Here is a 17,151-nt window from a genome sequence, read left to right as displayed (position 1 = left end):
AGCTGTTGAAATATTCATTGCTCTTCCAGAAAAAATTCTGAGAGAGACACAAAAAGTGTCCTGATTTTTGAGCTAAATGTTGAGTCATGCTCTTGGGGTGTTGCACTGAAACCATGTAATGTGTACAATTTATTAAGTAGTTTCTGAGCAAGTAGGAAGACTAATTAATGTGTTAGCATTAACATTAATCTCCTGGACTATTTTTTGCAGTATGTGTTAACACTGAAAGCAGTCACTCATGCTTCTTCAGAGATGAATCGATAGAAATATATAAAAATTTGAATACATCTGATTTTTCCACTGGTAGATTGATTTTGAAACCACTTAAACAAAAGGGACACCAGTTTGTCCACTTGGATACAATAGTAAGTATGCTTTTTTTCTACTTTCATAAAATGTACAATGTAAACAGAAAATCTTGAAATGGTTAGAAATAGCATATCAAGTTCACAGATTTGTCAGGGCTTTTTCGCCTGTAATGCAAATAAATACAAGAAACATTAGTGAATCATTCCAGTTGTGTAATCAGTTATGACCAAAGAAGCTGGGTCACATGCATTCACATTGCCCTGCGTTGCTTCACGTTAAATCTGTATGTCCACGTACGCTTACTGTCTGGATCTTGCAGGCAAGATAGAATTATGATGTAAATAAAATTGGCCCCCACCCACCATTTATGTGTAAATCTTGTTTTTCAGCATGGTGCGGAATAAGGTGCTTCAGCTCTACTAGACTATTTGGTTTTTTTATCTTTGTTACAGCGTGCATGCAAAACAGAGACTATATTTTCTTGGATAGCTTTCTTAAATGTTTGCAAAGAAAACATTGCTAATCTTAGAATCCTTTGGCTTTCGTTAAGGCTTTCCATGTTATCCACGGAAAAATTATTGTTACCTTACATAAGACATCATACTGTCTGTCTACAGGGGACTTCTTCTATGTTCCAGCAGGTAAGTACCTGTGTTTAAAACCAATTTGTTGGAGAAGGATGAGACTAAATTTGCATGCCAGCTAATTTAGCAAAACCCAGGCTGCATGATGGGAAGAGAGAAGCTGATGATCTAACCTTTGAAACAAACCTTTTGATACAAACACTTGCCTTTTTATGTGAGTTGGCCTCAAAATTTTGGATGACACTACCAAGTCCTAAGAGTGAATTTCTCTTGGTATTCTTGTTCTGTCCCTAGTTATAATATTGGGTAAACTTCACAGATAGCTTAATATTGTGGGGTTTTTTAATCTTAAAAAGTTTAGGGGTCTGCAGAGACAATTCTGGTGTTTGCCTTTTGGGAAACCAGATTATATAAACTGTTGAAAGTTCCATGTGGCCATAGGATGTATACTTCATTTCCATTTTTCCCTGCTTCTTTATGGCCTGTCTCAGTATCCCTGGATGGGCAGTGCAGTGGTTGTGGTTTATGATCTCTTTGTAATTCATCAACTGTGGCTGTATATGAATATTAGGATGTTGCTTATTCTTGACATTCAGTACCTTTTAGATGTTGTGGTCATGTTAGTATGACCACAAGTGAAGATCTGCAGATAAGTTTCTGTGTGCAGTTTTTATTGAGACTTTCTACAGGAATAAATTAGAGTAACTTTAGTCACCCTAAAGTGACTAAAAACTGGGTTTTAACAGCTGAGAGCACAAGCTTGTTACATTCTTGTTAGTAAAGATGCATGTTATCGTTACCACAGGCTAAAATAAATTAAAATAGCTGTGTTCCTTGTTGTCTCTTTGAAGCGCAATGATGTGCCTGTGAGAGTGGCATCCCAGGTTAGGGGCTAATATTCAGTTAAAATACATAAAATAAAAATACACTTGGCTGAAGACAGGACAAGACTTCAAAAATTCTTAGTGGCTTCTAAAGAAAACTTTCTCTGTTTTTATTTGTAGGAAATGGATATAACATATATAATCTTCTGAATGAGGACAGTGTTCTTCTCTTCACACAACTCAAAAGAGACAGCTGAAGAACTTTCTGCAAGAAAGTTTGCTGAAACACTTCAAGCTTTTGTATGTTTTCAAATTCTTTTTGCATACAAAAAGTGTTTGCATGTACCCAGCTTAACAATTCAAATTAATAGAGAGCAGTTGAACTCAACGTAAGAAGAGCTAGGAATGAAATCACAAGAACCTCAGTAGTTTGCTGTCAAACTGAAATGACATAATGAAGTGCCTCACTCTGCATCAGTAACTGTTCTTGCAACTTCCAAAGACAAAGATAAATGTATAAAATTTGTGGGAAAAGCACATTGTTGTCCAAATTGTATTTATATATCTGATCTCCCTAAAGATGTGTAGCACTTTAAAAAATGTTGACATCTTCAGCTAACATCTGATTGTCTTAATGTCTGCCTGATACAAACCGCTTACAGTAATCTCTGTTTAAATGTAGCACCTTGCTGATTGCATTCCAGTAATGGTTGTCTAGGAGATGGGCTGTTTAGTCCAGCGTTCTTCAATGTTCATGACAAGCATTTCTTCCTCATCTAGCACATGTGTCATTAGAGCCTCAAACACGAATTTTAAAATGGGAGCTCTTAAGGAGAAGCTTATCTCTTGTATCTCTTCTGTGGAAGCTGTGGCTTTTATTAGCTCTGAATATTGTGGATAGCTTTGTTTAACAGCAATAGGTCATTGCCAAATTTATTACTTTAATACCTCCTGTTGTTTTGCTTGCTGTGTTCCTGGATAATAATGAGGGCCTTTGGGAAAACTGTAATTATACTGTACACTCCAGAAGCCAAGTCTAGACAGCAGATGGTATACATAGCGTTTGTCTCCCAAGCTCTTCAAGGTCTCTTCTACCTCAAGATAAGGATAAACTACAGCTATTCTGCTAGGGTGCTTTCTCTTTGTGGTCACTGCTATACTAGAAGAGAAGGAGATAAGGAAAACTAAATTTGAGTTGTAAACTTTGGGCTTGAGCATTCGGTATTGACCCTGTAAAGAGTCTTAGCCATGTTTCTGTTCAATCTAGAGTATATGATAAACTAGGAAAGATGATTTGGCTTCAGTGCTTAACTTAAGTTTTCAGCTGCCAGCTAACTTTGTGTCGTCTGTGAAAGGACTTGGACAGCAAGATCTCTCTGCCTCTGTGAAAGACCCTTTAGATTGGGGAATTTGAGATAATATATTTTTTTTAATTCTCTTTTAAGCAGTAGTTCCTGTGATTAGAGTGTATAGTAGAATCTTTGTATTCATGGCTGTGCCATTCTTAACTATGAGAAGCTGAAACAGAGGAACATGCCTATTGCCATTTAGTTTTTCCTCTTGTCTTGATATGAATAATTATTTTCTGTCCAAATTTCCCAGTGCACAGAAGGACCTTTTTTCTTTTTTTTTTTTCTAGCCTCAACTTTTGTTAAGTGGCTTAAGAGTTTTTTGTGTTTTGTTTGTTTGTTTATTTGTTTTTGTTTTTTGGTTTTTTTTAAGTCAGTTACAGATGGTAATTTGATGTTTGCAGCTTTTCTAATTTTTGGGCATGGGTTGGCCTCTTCAAGGTCAGTAAGATTAAAATATTGTCCCTTGGAGCCATACCAACTACCAGATGGGCACTCATGCTTCCACTTGGAAAACAGTACAGGACTAGTATTAGACCAAAGGTCCTCTGGTCCTCACTCAAGCATGTCTCCCAGTGGCCAGGCCATGGATGTGGTGGTCTCTGAGCCCAAAGCTAGTTCATTGGTTTTATCTGAAAGTCAGAAGAAGACTACTTTTCACTTGTGTTAAAAGCCAGGGAGTTCAGATGCAAATTTTCTTCTCCTTCACCTGTCTGTAGATTGGGTAGCAGAAGGATACTTTGTATGTGGTTAGTGAACATGTGGACTATGGATTTTAATGGCCCTAAAAGACGTTGTGACTGCTGAGGCAGCCTCTTGCTTTCCAGCAAATGTTCTAGGTTGGTGGGTTCAGATGTGAGGCAGTAACATTGCCATTTTAACCGGCACCAGTGTGTCTTCCAGTCCTGCACTGTGCTACAATGTGGCAGCACGGCTTTGAGTGGATTTTCTTTTGGGATGAGAAATCCGTGTTTCAGGATGTTTTATTAAGCAGAAGTAACGTGTTTGCAGACATTTTCCTGACACAGGCTGGAAAGCAGCAGATGTTCAAGTGTAGATTCAAGGTAAGCATGTCATGAATGCCTGTTTGTGTTTTCCTCATTATGTGGCTGAGAGTGTCAACAGAATAGGTTAGATTTGGTAACTTTTTAGGCTGGATGGTTTTGTTGCTTCCGCACTGGTCAGTTTTCTTGGAAAAACATCCGTTATAGTCTGCAGAGAACATTTTGTTGTTGGACTACATCCAAAACTTTTGTGGGTTTGTTTTCCTGTGGGTTTGTTTCTTGTTGGGTTTTTGGGTTTTTTTGTTGTTGCTTGGATTTAAGTAGCAAAATCAATTGTGCCAAGGCTGGTGGTGTTTATCTTCAATGTTACTTTAGTTTTGTAACAATTCTCCTATTTGTCACAAGGTGGGGCTTCAAGCACAGCTGTTGATCCTTGATGGCTTCTATGATCAGTGAGATTTGTTTTTTGAAAGGGGAGAAGAAATGTATGTTACATATGGAGATAATTCTATTGAATTCTGTGGCAAGGAGATGGGAGATATAAATCAGTTGCCATTAACATTAGGACTTGGCACTGAGCCTAAGTTCATTCTGTTAGCATGTGTGTCGTAGTAGTTGTAGACACTTGTTCTAAGCTGTTTTTTAAAATATTAGTGCACAGCAGGAGTTGAGTTGAGCTGGGTTGTTCACTGTTTGTCTGGATTGAATTTTAATTTTTTTCTTCAGCTTGACACTTGTAAAAAAACTTGCCTCCGTGTCATTAGCCTGACTATAATGTGAGGAGGTGCAAGTGAATGTTCTGAGTTCCAGGACTCAGAGTTCAGAGTTCCAGAATGTGGGTGCTGAGATGTACAGTGTGGCAAACGAGAACTGGTCATTAGTCAGAAGAAGCAGCTGATGTTTTCACCTGGTCTTGGCGTTGATGCTTGCTTTCTACATTTTTGTGTATATCATGCTACTTGTAGTCTTGGGTGACCTTTCATGATCTTATTTTTTCTTTGCCAAATGAGATATTGCAAAGAAAGAAAAAAGCTCTCTCTGAAATGTGAGAGGTTGGTGTTTTTCTCCCTGTGTGTGTGTAATTCATTTTATCAGCATATTTTCTGTTCTGTTGAGTAATCTAACTTCCACCAACTATTGTGACGGTTTCAGATAGGTATGAGGAAAATTGTCCATGGTTTCTATAAGGTTATTTCCCTTTGATAACTTTTAAAACAGCTTTTAAATGATCTCTTAGACAATTGCTTGTACATTCAGCTCAGATGACACAACTTTCTACTTACACTAGAGTACAGAACATCTCTTCTAATAGCAGTAGAGATCTGAGCCAGGTTTGTACTAAGCTAGGCCAAAGTCTGTTGTCCTGTGTTACCTGCTGTGGAATTAAGCTGGGATCATTTTTGTGGAAGAGACATGGCCTTTTCTGTTGCCTTTCTGTTACATGTACCATTCCTGGAGGATATCACTGGTTTGGTATTGCTTTCTGTCAGCAGTAATTGAGAGAGCTGGGAACAAAAGCCAAGTCACGTACTTCATCAGCTTCATGTTAGTAGGTACATATATTCTATGGTAGGTATTGTAACAACTAGAAGCATATGTTAAGGAACTTAACTGACAATGTCCCATCACAATAAAAAGTCAGATTTTTTTTTTTAAGGCTTTGTCTCCCTTTGAGAAAAATTACCTGTTAATCGGTTCTTCTGAACTTTTTTTTTGTAGTTTCATTTGGTTAGAAAATTTACTGTTCTACTAAGCAGAGCCTTTTTGCAGTTTAAAGTGACAGAAGAATGGTTGCAAGACTCAGATGTATGCGCACATTCATATCCGTACAACTTTTTGGACATAAAATTGGAGAGCGTAAGCTGAGTAATTTCAGAAGAATAAACAGCAATAAAAAACTGAGGCATGCTTACAATTTATTCTGTTATTTAAGTACACAGCTGAATTGTTTATCTGCAGATGATTTTAAATTAACATTTAGGGAATGCAGTAAATCTAAAGAGCTATTTCCTCATTTCATAGCAGCTGAAAAGACACCTCAGGATGAAGGAAGATTTTGTACATTTCTGCTGATATATAGACTGTGTTCTATGATGTCTTTTGTAATACGGGGTTTACTTTAAGTGGTGGGTGATTGCAGATAATACATCTATCTGAAAAGTATGGAATATGCCTCTGTTAATGGTATCGACAGCTGTTGTAACTGAATATCTTAGTCTTTCAAAGCTGGTATATTTCCCCTTCAGAATATCCTGTCAATTCATGGACATTCACAAATGTAGTCAGAAGGTGGCACAAAGCCAAATGTTTCTCAGATTATGTGGTAAAGCTCCATTTAGGATTTGACAACCAAAATGATTCCCATGGTCCGGTTCTTAGATGAAAACTGTAGTTGATCATCAGTAAAAACAGTTGGCTGCAGATAACTAGGGAATGAATATGTTAAAAGAATGCCTGCAGAGCTGCTCTGTGTTCTTAAGCCCACCCACAAAGCTCCTGTTCTGGTTTGTTTCCTTTAAGCTCCTGTGCCCAAGTAAAGGCTCACACAAAAGGTTGTAAACCCATGTTTACTTTGCACTTCTCCAGTCCTTTCTTGTTTGGAGCACAAGAGAGGCAATAATTGAAACAAGGAGCTGAAAGAAGCAAAGTGTTTACTTTCTCAGTCTGACTGTTCAGTTAAGATGCAAATCCAAAAGTGTTCACAGGAAAACATATTAATATCCTGAGTAAGATCTTTAATTTCTCTTCACAGCTCAATAGGCAAGGACTTTTGAAAAATGAAGAATTGCAGTATTCTTGACAGCTTTTAGGAAGTTTATAAAATGGATGCAGTAGCTGTCCACACATTATTTTATTTAGCTTACTTTTTTTTTTTTGTGATCATGGTGTTTGAAGTTGCCATTTCCTGTGTTTTCAGTAATAGTAGCTGAAATGAGAATTGATCAAGATGGCAGATGCATGGTAACGCTGTATGGATGTCATCTGGAATCAGCGTGCTGTAAAGAGGGAAGGAAAGGAGTTACATGAGAGAGGTGTAAATATAACGAAGAGTGATAGTAGTGTCCAGAGGTGCTGCAGACTGGCTTGTCTTGGTTGTGCAAAGGGTTGTCAATGAAACTCAATCCCTTGGAAGAGCAGAATATGACCCTTCCGATTGGTAAGGGAAACCTTTTCGGTGTCTGTGCCATGAAAACACTGCTGGCTGTGCTGGTAACCTACACTCTTGGTTTGAAATTCTAGCAGTGCTATGATCACTTGCATTTAAGAGCATGAAGTCAGCTTATCTAAAACTGCAGGATTCAGCTAATGAACATGATGTATAATCCACTAAACAAAAAGCCTAAACTTACTGAATTCTATCCTTTCTTTATGTTAATGTCACTTGTTTTTTTGTACAGAGGGGGCAATTACAAGAAATGAAAGTTAGCTATAAATATTTTTTTTAAACACAACCTGAACTTGAAATTTTATTACTGACAAAGAGGGGCCTCACCTAGGATGCAGTAGCCTATATCCTGAAGAAACTAAGCACTTCTATGTTACACTTAGTGCCGAGTCAGCTCTGAGGCTAATTAATCAAAACAAATTTACAATTAAGCCCAGGAAGGAAGACTAATTAAGTAGCCAGTTAAGAAAAAGTGCTGAAGGAGGGATCAGCCTTAAGTGGAGAGCATGAGACTGCTAGTATTGGCCCATGAAGGACAATTAAGTGATAATTGCAGCGGCCTTTTTGCATCCAGCAAATGCTCTCTGACTTTTATTATGGCTGATTTTCTTCATGTTAGTAGAAGCAGACATTTGCCTGTTGAGCAACTAAGTTTTACTGTGCTCTCTGAAGGTAATCTGTAGGTAAAGAACAGAGGTCACTGCAGGAATAAATTAAAACACTGTTGCCAAACTGCAACAGTATCTTAGCTAGCAAAAAAAGCCCAACCCTGTTTTAAAGACAACTCTAAATGTTTGCTTTATTTGTCTCTTTGTTTTGTGGTATACCAAGTCCATCTTAGCATCCTGTTTAACCTTTCAAATTGCATTCAGTGAATTATCTTAGCAGAATATTGAATAGCTTCATTTTGTTCAGTTGCTGACCCTGCTTAAGTTCACAGAATTCCTTGCCTTGTTATGAAATAGTTTCTGTTGCTTACGTCCTGCACCCATGTTGCATGGCACACTTGTGTTTCTTGATGGAAAAAAGAGGGGGAACTATAATAGTAATACTGTTTTTACTGAAAATAATTTAGCTCTTCTGAAGATCTTTTCAAGCATGGAAAGCTCTGGTGAGATGCAAATGAAGTTCATGCCCCAGTCTTTCTGTGGCCCTCCTTGCCCAATTCCATGGAACTGTGATGCTGAAGGACAGAACCTTAATTGGACACGAGCATGGGCTCCACCTTTTTTGGTTTTTTGTGCACTTCTCTGGAACTTAAATTATTTCAGAAGTTAGAAATAAGGGGTCTCTTCATATTGAAAAAAGTGTTGATAGTAATATTATTTTCTTCATGAAATTTCATGTGCACTTGCTGCCAGTGTCCTGCTGTGCAAGTTGGCAGTTGTCTCCTTGAAGTGTCTGTCAGAAGTATACTTTTGTCTTGCTTTGTTTTCTTCCCCTTGGAGTGGGCTGTGAGATGAGGCATTCACTTGTCACTGTTTCAGCTCCTTAGCTGCTGTGTCAAGTTCCAGTCTGCTCCTTCCTATTTTACCTTGCTGCCTAAACTAATTCCATGCCATTTTTTGGATTAATTTTCTTAACCAAAGGTTTCTTTTTGTCCTTGTACTGCTTGCAAGGATTGTATCATTTTTCTAACTCAGTTCCAGGTATTTTAATTATTTCAGAGGTGTTCTTGTGACTGAAGGTTTCTATGCTACCTCTCCTTCAAGCTTCGTACAGGGTCTGGCAAACCTCCCAATTTTCTTGCTTGAGAGAAGTGATGCAATGCTTCCTTTGGCCTCCATTCTTTGAAAGTCTTTTGTGTAGCTTTAATCCCAAGAAGGTCAGTTTAGGATGTCACTGGCAAGGTGTTTATCATTGTCATCTGCCATTTTCCAGGCTGCAGAAGCAGAACAGAGACTGCTTCAGGCCTGCACGGTTGCCTTTGAGTCTCATCCATCTGTTGAGGCTGGCTCTGCAGTGCTGAAAGAATCCATCCCAGCACCATTCCCCCATGGCAGACTTATCCCAGAGATGGTGGCATTGTGCTTTCTGCTCCTCTTGTAGCACTAATTCAGCGTGCTGCTGAATTCCTTTGCCTTGGCACAATCTTCCCATGGCTCTGCCATCACTTAGGCACTATGCCATGGCCTAGTTTTGTACTGGCAGGCTACTCCAGGCATTCACCTGCACTTATGTTCTTCATTCCTCTTACCAGTGGGAATGCCGTTTGGCACCAGCTGGTTTTGGCACAGAGGTCTAGCATGGCATTGCATGCCCATTGCTGCAGATATGGATGTAGACAGATATGCCCTCTCACACCCTGCTGCTGCCTGCCTTTCTGATAAATACCAGGAGAAAATACTCTTCCTGGTTTTTGATGTTTCTTCAGTGTCTAGGGAGGAACCTGGACTGAATAACGTGGAAGAGCTAGGTGGCCCTTCAGGATAACATTCATATGTTTCTCTTAGATGCAGAGCTGAGACCGAATCAAGCTCATTTGACGTTTTCTTCTAAGTGGAGCAGCTTTGTCTACACAGTTCAGAGCTTGCCAGCTCCCTTCTGCCTCTTGATTCCCTGTGGGTGGGAGTGTGTATTTGCAAATGACATTAGAGTGGTTTGGATACATGCTTGGCATCCTCATTCTGTGGTTGCTGTGGAGAGCTCAAGAGATACAGAAAAGATCAGGAGATAAAAGCTCTCATGGGGAAAGAGAGCTTATCTGAATCTGGGGCAACCAGCTCTAGGTGGTCCTGCTTGAGCAGAAGTGTTGGACCGGATGATTTCCAGAGGTCCCTTCCAATCTCAACCAATCTGTAAAATGGGAGACTCCTGTGTTACGGAAGTTACTCTTCTGTAAGTTTAGTTCACATGTGTTGGCAGGACTCTTCACACTGTGCACCTCGAATGGAGGGCCTTTTCTGTGTCACACAGAAGGCCAAGAGTACAATACTGGAAGAGCGTGGGGTGTGCCAGAGTGCTGGTCTTTGCTCTGAGGTGTCCCTCAGAGGAGGACACGTACCTGGGGTTGATGAGAAGTCCACTGATGAGTTTTGGGGAACTGGCTAACAATTTTCTGCATATATACCCCAAAACATTTTAGTTTAGATATTTTGATAGTGAGTTGTTATATTCAGTTGCGAATCTTAACAGCCGTCTTTAGTCTGTATCCAGGCTTTAAACCAGCTTGAAAATTTGGCATCTTGTACAGTCCAGTCTATCAGGTAGCTGCTATTTCCATGCAACTCTACATCTGGAATAACAGTCCTCAGCTGTCACTTGATGTGGTGAGTTGCATCAGACATTATTCTCTTGGTTGGCAATGGTTTTAGTTCTTGGACATTTGCCTACTATCAGCAGCTTTGTGTGGCCTTTGGAATTGTAGTTTGTGGACGATTTGTCTAAATGTGAGCTCAAGTGAATTAAAAGACAAGATTTTTACAAAAATAACATGAAGCTCACATGCCCATTAACTGCTGGGGCCTCTTGGTCCTGCACAAAGTACAGCATTTCATATTAGAGGTGGCATCAGAAAATACATGCAGAACAAGTGTTAGTGTCACAAGTAGGTGTGGCTTTGACAAACTCCAAACTTTGCACAGATGAACACATTCATTGGAGACCACTGTTAATTAAATTAAGTTAGCCTAATGTACTCTTTTGAGTATAATTGAAATTCTACTAATATTTTTTATTGATTTGCCACTGGAGTAGGTGAATGCTCTAATGTCCTTGTTGCTGTGAGTACAATTTGCAGTTGTTCCACTTTATGGTCTAGTAACTCCCTAGCACTGTGGCACAGTCAGATAGGCCTTTTTAAAACTGTGTTAATTTGAACTAATTTCTATTCTTTTTATAATTTAGATCAAAAGCAAGAAACATGTTTCTGGAGACCTGTTCCCCATAACTTTGCCTGCAAATCAAAGATCATCTAATGCAAAGAAGTTGAAGAACACTAGCTACCATCAAGCTGGAAATTCACCCCGGTTTTAGGGGCATGTTGTTTCATCCATCTTAAAAGATCTTCCTCCAGTGTAAATTGTAAATACATGGTTTATAACAAATTATTTTTTTCTTTTGTATCAATAAATATTAAATAATGTAAATCAGTTTTAATTTCTTTCCTGTAAGAATTAATTTTCTAGTAGTCCATGGGGTTTTGAAAATGCAGATTAATTGCATGAGTTTGACTTGTAAATATTTATAAATAATGTGAGTTACCTTGAGTGGCTTCAAGGATGTCACCAACAGTGAAATCTTTTAACTGTTCAGTTGGAGTTGTTGAAATGCTTAAAAAGATTTTGAAACTAAGAATCACAGAATCATTTAGGTTGGAAAAGACCCTTAAGATCATCAAGTCTAGCTGTAAACCTCACACTGCCAATTCCACCACTGTACCCATATCCCTGAGCACCCCATCTACATGCCTTTTAAATACCTTAATGGATGGTGACTCAACCACTTTCCTGGGCAGCCTGTTCCAGTGTTTGGCAATACTTTTGGTGAAGAAATTTTTCCTCATATCCAATCTAAACCTCCCCTGGAGCAACTTGAGGCCATTTCCTCTTGTTCTATCACTTGTTACTTGCGAGAAGAGACCAACCCACTCCCCCCCCCAGCCTCGTTTCAGGCAGTTGTAGAGAGCGATAAGGTCTCCCTTCAGCCTCCTTTTCTCCAGACTAAACACCCCAAGTCTCCTCAGATGCTCCTTGTAAGACTTGTTCTCCAAGACCCTTCACCCTTGTCTGGATTCGGTCCAGCCTGTCAATGTTCTTCTTGTGGCAAGGGGCCCAGAACTGAGCACAGTACTCGAGGTGCAGCCTCACCAGTACCAAGTACAAGGGGACCTCCCTCTTCCTGCTGGCCACACTACTTCTGATGCAAGCCAAGATGCTTTTGGCTTTCTTGGCCACCTGGGCACTGCTGGCTCATGTTCAGCTGCTGCCGACCAACATTCCCAGATGCTTTTCCTCTGGGCAGCTTTCCAGCCACTCTTCCCCAAGCCTGTAGTGTTGCAAGAAGTGATTGTGACACAAGTGGAGGAGCCTCTTTGAATCTCAGATGCCAATACAGATTAGATTTGGAAAAGCAGTGTTCCTAGTTGATGTGGCTTTAGTTCCAGCTCAAATCCCTGTTGTTGCTGTCGTAGTTTTACAGAAGCTCTGGGCTGAAGTTTTGGAGGTTTCTTCTGCTTTTCAGGTGATTCATAAGCAGCGCTGCATTCTACTGCAGTGTAGTGATTGTTCAGTGCTGTTCAAATTTGGTATGTGATGACTTGCACTCTCCTCTGCATTCTCTCTGAAATTTTTAAGGTGTTTCCATTTAGCTGATGATGGTGCTCTCTGAGTTACCCATTATGGCAGGCCTCGCATAGTCATCAGAGGGAAATAATAGGAAAGCACCTCCCACCCCTTTGGGAAAATATGGTCCATTAGTTTTTTCATTTGCCAGGAGCATCAGGTTTTAATATTTTTCCCTTTCCCTTTATCTTCTGGGAATATCAATCTGCATGGATCTATTATTAATTCTACAGCAATGAGCTCATTTTCTAAAAAATCTCTACTGTGGGTATTAAAAGTAGGTCTCCCTAGGAATGATTTAAAATCCAAATTGGACTCAAGTATGCTATGCACAGTGCTGAGTTGTTTCTTTTTGCTGGTGGTGGTTGGTAGGTTGGTTTTTTTTAAAGTATCTCTGCCTCATCTGAACTCATTGCTTTTGTTGTAAGCTAAGTGTTGTCCAGGTTTAAGACTTGGGAGTCTGTATCAGTACTAAAACAGTTCTGGAACCAGAATGATTTTTGAAGGTGAGAGGGTGAAGGAGAAAGTCTTCTGAACAACAGTGTGCTGAGCAATGGATCATAGTGTAGTAAGTTATTTAATGTTGCAGAGAAAGGAGCAAGAGGGGTTTTCCAGTCCTGGAAGGTTCTTTAAACTCCATTTATCGCATTCATTCCCATCAGCCCTGCCCAAGAAGCACTTGTTAGTGTTTTGCCAGTGAGAGCCCCACTGAAGTGCAGGCTTTCGACCTGCAGCTCTTGTGGTTCTTGAAGCCCTGTCTCATTCCCAGGAAGTGTTTGCCATTAACTGAAGCAGTGGAGAATGACTCTGACACTCGGCTGTCTGCTGCCCTTTCTGCCTGGTTAAGTGCCTGGCTTCCCCAACATTTGTTCTCCTGGGCTGTGCGGAACGGGAAGGGGCATCTGGTGCTGCCTTCTTGTAGGGGCCCCAAAACTTCTGCAACCCAAGCAGCGTTGTGTCATGGTCAGCTGCTGCATGGGGTGCTTTGTAGGATCCCTCAAGCAGGATGTGGATCTGGGCACTCTCTTTGCTCTTCCTGACCAGACAGGGTTGTGCTCCCTTGCGTGTGTGGTCTGACCTGAGGAATTGTTACTGCTTTTCTTCACTGCAGTGTTTTGGAGATGCTTTCATCCAGAGCAGTCCATCACAGTGTCTTGTTAATTGGATCAAATGAATGCACTGGACAGAAACAGCAATAACCACGTATATGATGTACTGTGTTTTGATAAGAAGGAAGGTTGTTAATACAGGTTTTTCTTTAGCCTGCCTTAACTTGGAAGAATCAGAACATGTGCCCTTCCTGTGCCAATTAGACTCATAACTTCACAGAAGGATGGCAGTTCCAGTAACATCTGTATGGTGAGCCAACATTAATTTTTAGGAAGCAAGGAGCTTCTTTGTCTTGTATCTTTGTATTGGTTCTTTTCTTTTTTGGGGTGGTGGTGTTCCTCCAGTGTTCATAAATGTGCAGTTTCGAGTTTGCCATGTCAATGGAAGGTTTAAAAAGTTTCAGGAGTTGTAAGATAAAGAGGTAAGGTGCACAGCTCATAGGGGGCACAGCAGAAGCAGAGCCTGAATTTCTCCAGTATAAAATAATTCAACTTTATTTTTTTATCATAGTGGATAAAAAGCAAAGCACTGGTCTTAAAAATTATCCCAATCAGCTAGTTTCCTCTCGCTGCACAGCAGGAGGAGGCGGGTTATCCAGTGGCCCAGGGCCAAGCAAACGTTCTGGTGGTTATAGTGTAGCCCAGTTGCCAGCAGGGCATGCAAGTAACTTGCTTGGCATGTGCCATGAGCCACAGTCACTGCTTGGGAGTTACCAAGCTGATTCTGAGCTGCTGTGACCATTTGTGCATTGAGATGCAGTGAATGTAAAGGCACGTGCTTGTACCCATGACTTGAAAACAGCCTCTCAAGCTCCAAGTTATCTGGTGGTGATAGATTAAGTCACATTTATTAAATGCTTTTGGCAGCTCAGGGTTGGTTTTACTATGCGAGTCTCGTTTATTTTCAGTATCTTGAGTTAAAAAGATCCTCTAGGAAGCAACTTGGTCACGCTGGTATGTGGTCTACTGGCGTGCAACTGTGGCTGCTTTCTCATGTGATTCAGGTATTTCTAAAATAAGACTCTCATTCCTCTGCAGATAAGCAGATTTTACTTGTCTGCTAAGGACTCTGTGATTTCTTTTCTCCCCCCCCTTTTCTATTTTGAAGTGGGTATTATCTATACACATGCTTAACTGAAAGAATACATAGCAATCCACTGCCAAATGTTTTTCAGCCTAAGGAATTAGTGGAGTTCATTATGTCGCATAAAGAAAGCCAAAGGACGAGGTGTGGAAAGCTCTCCTGGCTGCCTCTTTTGACTCTGGGGAAAGCTTTCCTGTGCTGCAATAACCTTGCTTTGCTTCCAGTGCTGTCCCAGCCTGGTGCAGCTCTGCCACACACCACTCCTACTGCTGTCCTATCTGCTTTCTACTGCTCTTTCTGAGATCCCAATCTGTGCAATATGAGGAGAGAAGCCTATTTCCAGCTCAGAGGGATTGCATTTAATATTTTTGTCTATTTTTTTTTTTTGTTCCCCATGAAGGAAATAAACACAATATAGCTGATCTGCAGGATTTGCAGATGGAAGCTCAGCCAGCCCAGGATTCATGGGCTTGAAGTCCTGTGCTTGATTATTTTACATTTATGGCATAAAAATCAGGCTGCTTTAAGTTACTCTGCTAAAAAAAAAAAAAAATGCACTTGGACACGCACTGAGCCAAGGGAACTTGAACAGGAGGTAGCCTAGTATTCACTGCCTGGAAGTTCCCTGCTGCTGGTTCTGTTTCTCTCTCACACACACAGACAGGGTGGATGATGTGAACACTTCTGAACTGGCAAAAATACTAATGTGGTGTGACTTTTGATTGTTGGTGTCTCTTCCCTTCTCTCCTTGAAGGTAAACAGGGAGTGCAAGTGATTTGACCAGAAGGAGTCAGAAGAGTGTACTTGGCTTTCAAATTATTTCTATTTTTTTTTTTAGATTTGAATGAGTGAGAATGCTGTGTTGCTTTGGCTTGGGTTTGGTTGGGGTTTTTGGTTTGTTTGGGTTTTTTTGGCAGTTGACCTTCAAAGAAACTTCTAATGACATGCCCTTGTACCTTAGGCTGGTAAAATGAATACAGGAGCAAGTGGACACAGAACCCAGTCAGAATACACCAAAATGTGTTTTGAATAAGTTTTGGGGTTTTTTTCCCAGGTTTTAGAGTGTCTGTTGCTCTTTTCCCTTTACCTGTGTACCTAGGCTTCTGTGTGCCAAGCCTCTGCAGAGGACCAAAGGCACAGCCTTGGAACTGGATGCAGGGCCATGCCACTGCTGGACGCTGGCCAAGCAGCCCACTTGGTGCTGAGTACGGTGCCACCATCTGCTTTCCACCATCTAAGGCTGCCACGTCGGATGCAGTTTCCCAGGGAGCAAACCTTGCCACTCTTCCCTGGGCTCCAGAAGGCAGGGGTTGCAGGAGAGAGGATGCCAAGCCAAGCTTACAAAGCTGTTGGAGGGAGATTTATACTCTGCTGAATGAGGCCAGCATCCACCAGAAATCTGCATCCCTTCTCTGCTCAGGAGGCACCTGTTCATTGTCGGTGAGCACAGATCTGCTAGGGGCAGCATTTACTTTTTAGCTGGTTCTGGTTTTGAGAGTACTGCTCTGCCTGACAGTTGACTTGCTCTTTTATGTTACCCTGTATCTCTGTGCTGAGCTTGCTGCCCTCCATTGACTTACCTTTTCAGAAGTTTGTTCCTGTGATCCTACATAGTGTTTTCTTTTGATTATGGTTTTATTTTTAATTAATTGTGGAGAGTCATTGTCATGTTTATATCCATGGAAACTGGATTTTGAAAACTGGGTTTTGAATCACTAAATTTAGACCTAGGCAGAACTGCTATCACAGTCCTAGTCTGCTCCATACAGGCATGTGTTTTCATATTGAGATCCTGTGTTTACAGAGGATAGCAACTGAACTCCTTATTTTAGAGCCAACTTTACAGCCTGACTGCTGCAGTCTGAATGCTACAAGGGTTAACATTCAGTGGAGCACATACAATGGCTTTGAGCTTCCAGCTCAAAATATTGCCAAACTTAGTGCCTCCACAGGAGAATTTTTATTTCTTTTATGGCAGGCAGTTAAGAGGCACACCTGAATGGGAACGTGTGTAGAAAAGAACTCATTTTTAACTATGTGTCTTTCCTGTGTGAGAACAATACCAAGACTGTGTATGTAGCTAATAAAGAATAGTCATCCTGTTTAGTCCCATTCCTTGCCTCCTTCATCAGTTATGTATTCAAATTCTGTGGAGTTTCCCCTGTGACCTGTAAATGTTTTGTGATCGCAAGACATAGCTTCTGTTTTCCACTAGAGGCCAATAAAGTGTAGGGGAAGGCTGCTGCAAGGCTTTCAGCAGAAAGCCCCATCTTTTTTTCCCTTCCATACCTGTTGCTTAGCTGTGGTATTTCCATCTTTATGATTATTTCTTCTTTCAGATATGGCTCTCCCTCTAATGAAGTGGAATTCAATATCTAAGTCTTCTTTCCAGTGCTTTGTTCCCAAAACTCCAGATTATCTTCTTGACTTGCTCATACCT

At 40.6% G+C, this 17,151-nt stretch overlaps 1 protein-coding gene across 3 annotated transcripts in view; it reads left to right on the top strand.

Annotated features, from left to right (window-relative positions):
* CENPC (centromere protein C) overlaps nucleotides 1–11,324 on the top strand; it is a 29,132-nt gene extending 17,808 nt beyond the window's left edge. For all 3 annotated transcript variants that reach the window (XM_051618478.1, XM_051618479.1, XM_051618477.1), the window contains 4 exons: nucleotides 211–365; nucleotides 860–950; nucleotides 1,898–2,017; nucleotides 11,083–11,324. In XM_051618478.1, the coding sequence (XP_051474438.1) occupies nucleotides 211–365; nucleotides 860–950; nucleotides 1,898–1,974 (323 nt within the window). In that variant the 3' untranslated portion in view covers nucleotides 1,975–2,017; nucleotides 11,083–11,324. The remainder of the gene's footprint in view (nucleotides 1–210; nucleotides 366–859; nucleotides 951–1,897; nucleotides 2,018–11,082) is intronic.
* Nucleotides 11,325–17,151: the final 5,827 nt, after the last annotated feature.

Source organism: Apus apus, chromosome 4 (assembly GCF_020740795.1).
Source record: "Apus apus isolate bApuApu2 chromosome 4, bApuApu2.pri.cur, whole genome shotgun sequence".
In the NCBI taxonomy this organism is placed as follows: Eukaryota; Metazoa; Chordata; class Aves; order Apodiformes; family Apodidae; genus Apus; species Apus apus.
This window is presented reverse-complemented; position numbering and strand designations above follow the sequence as displayed.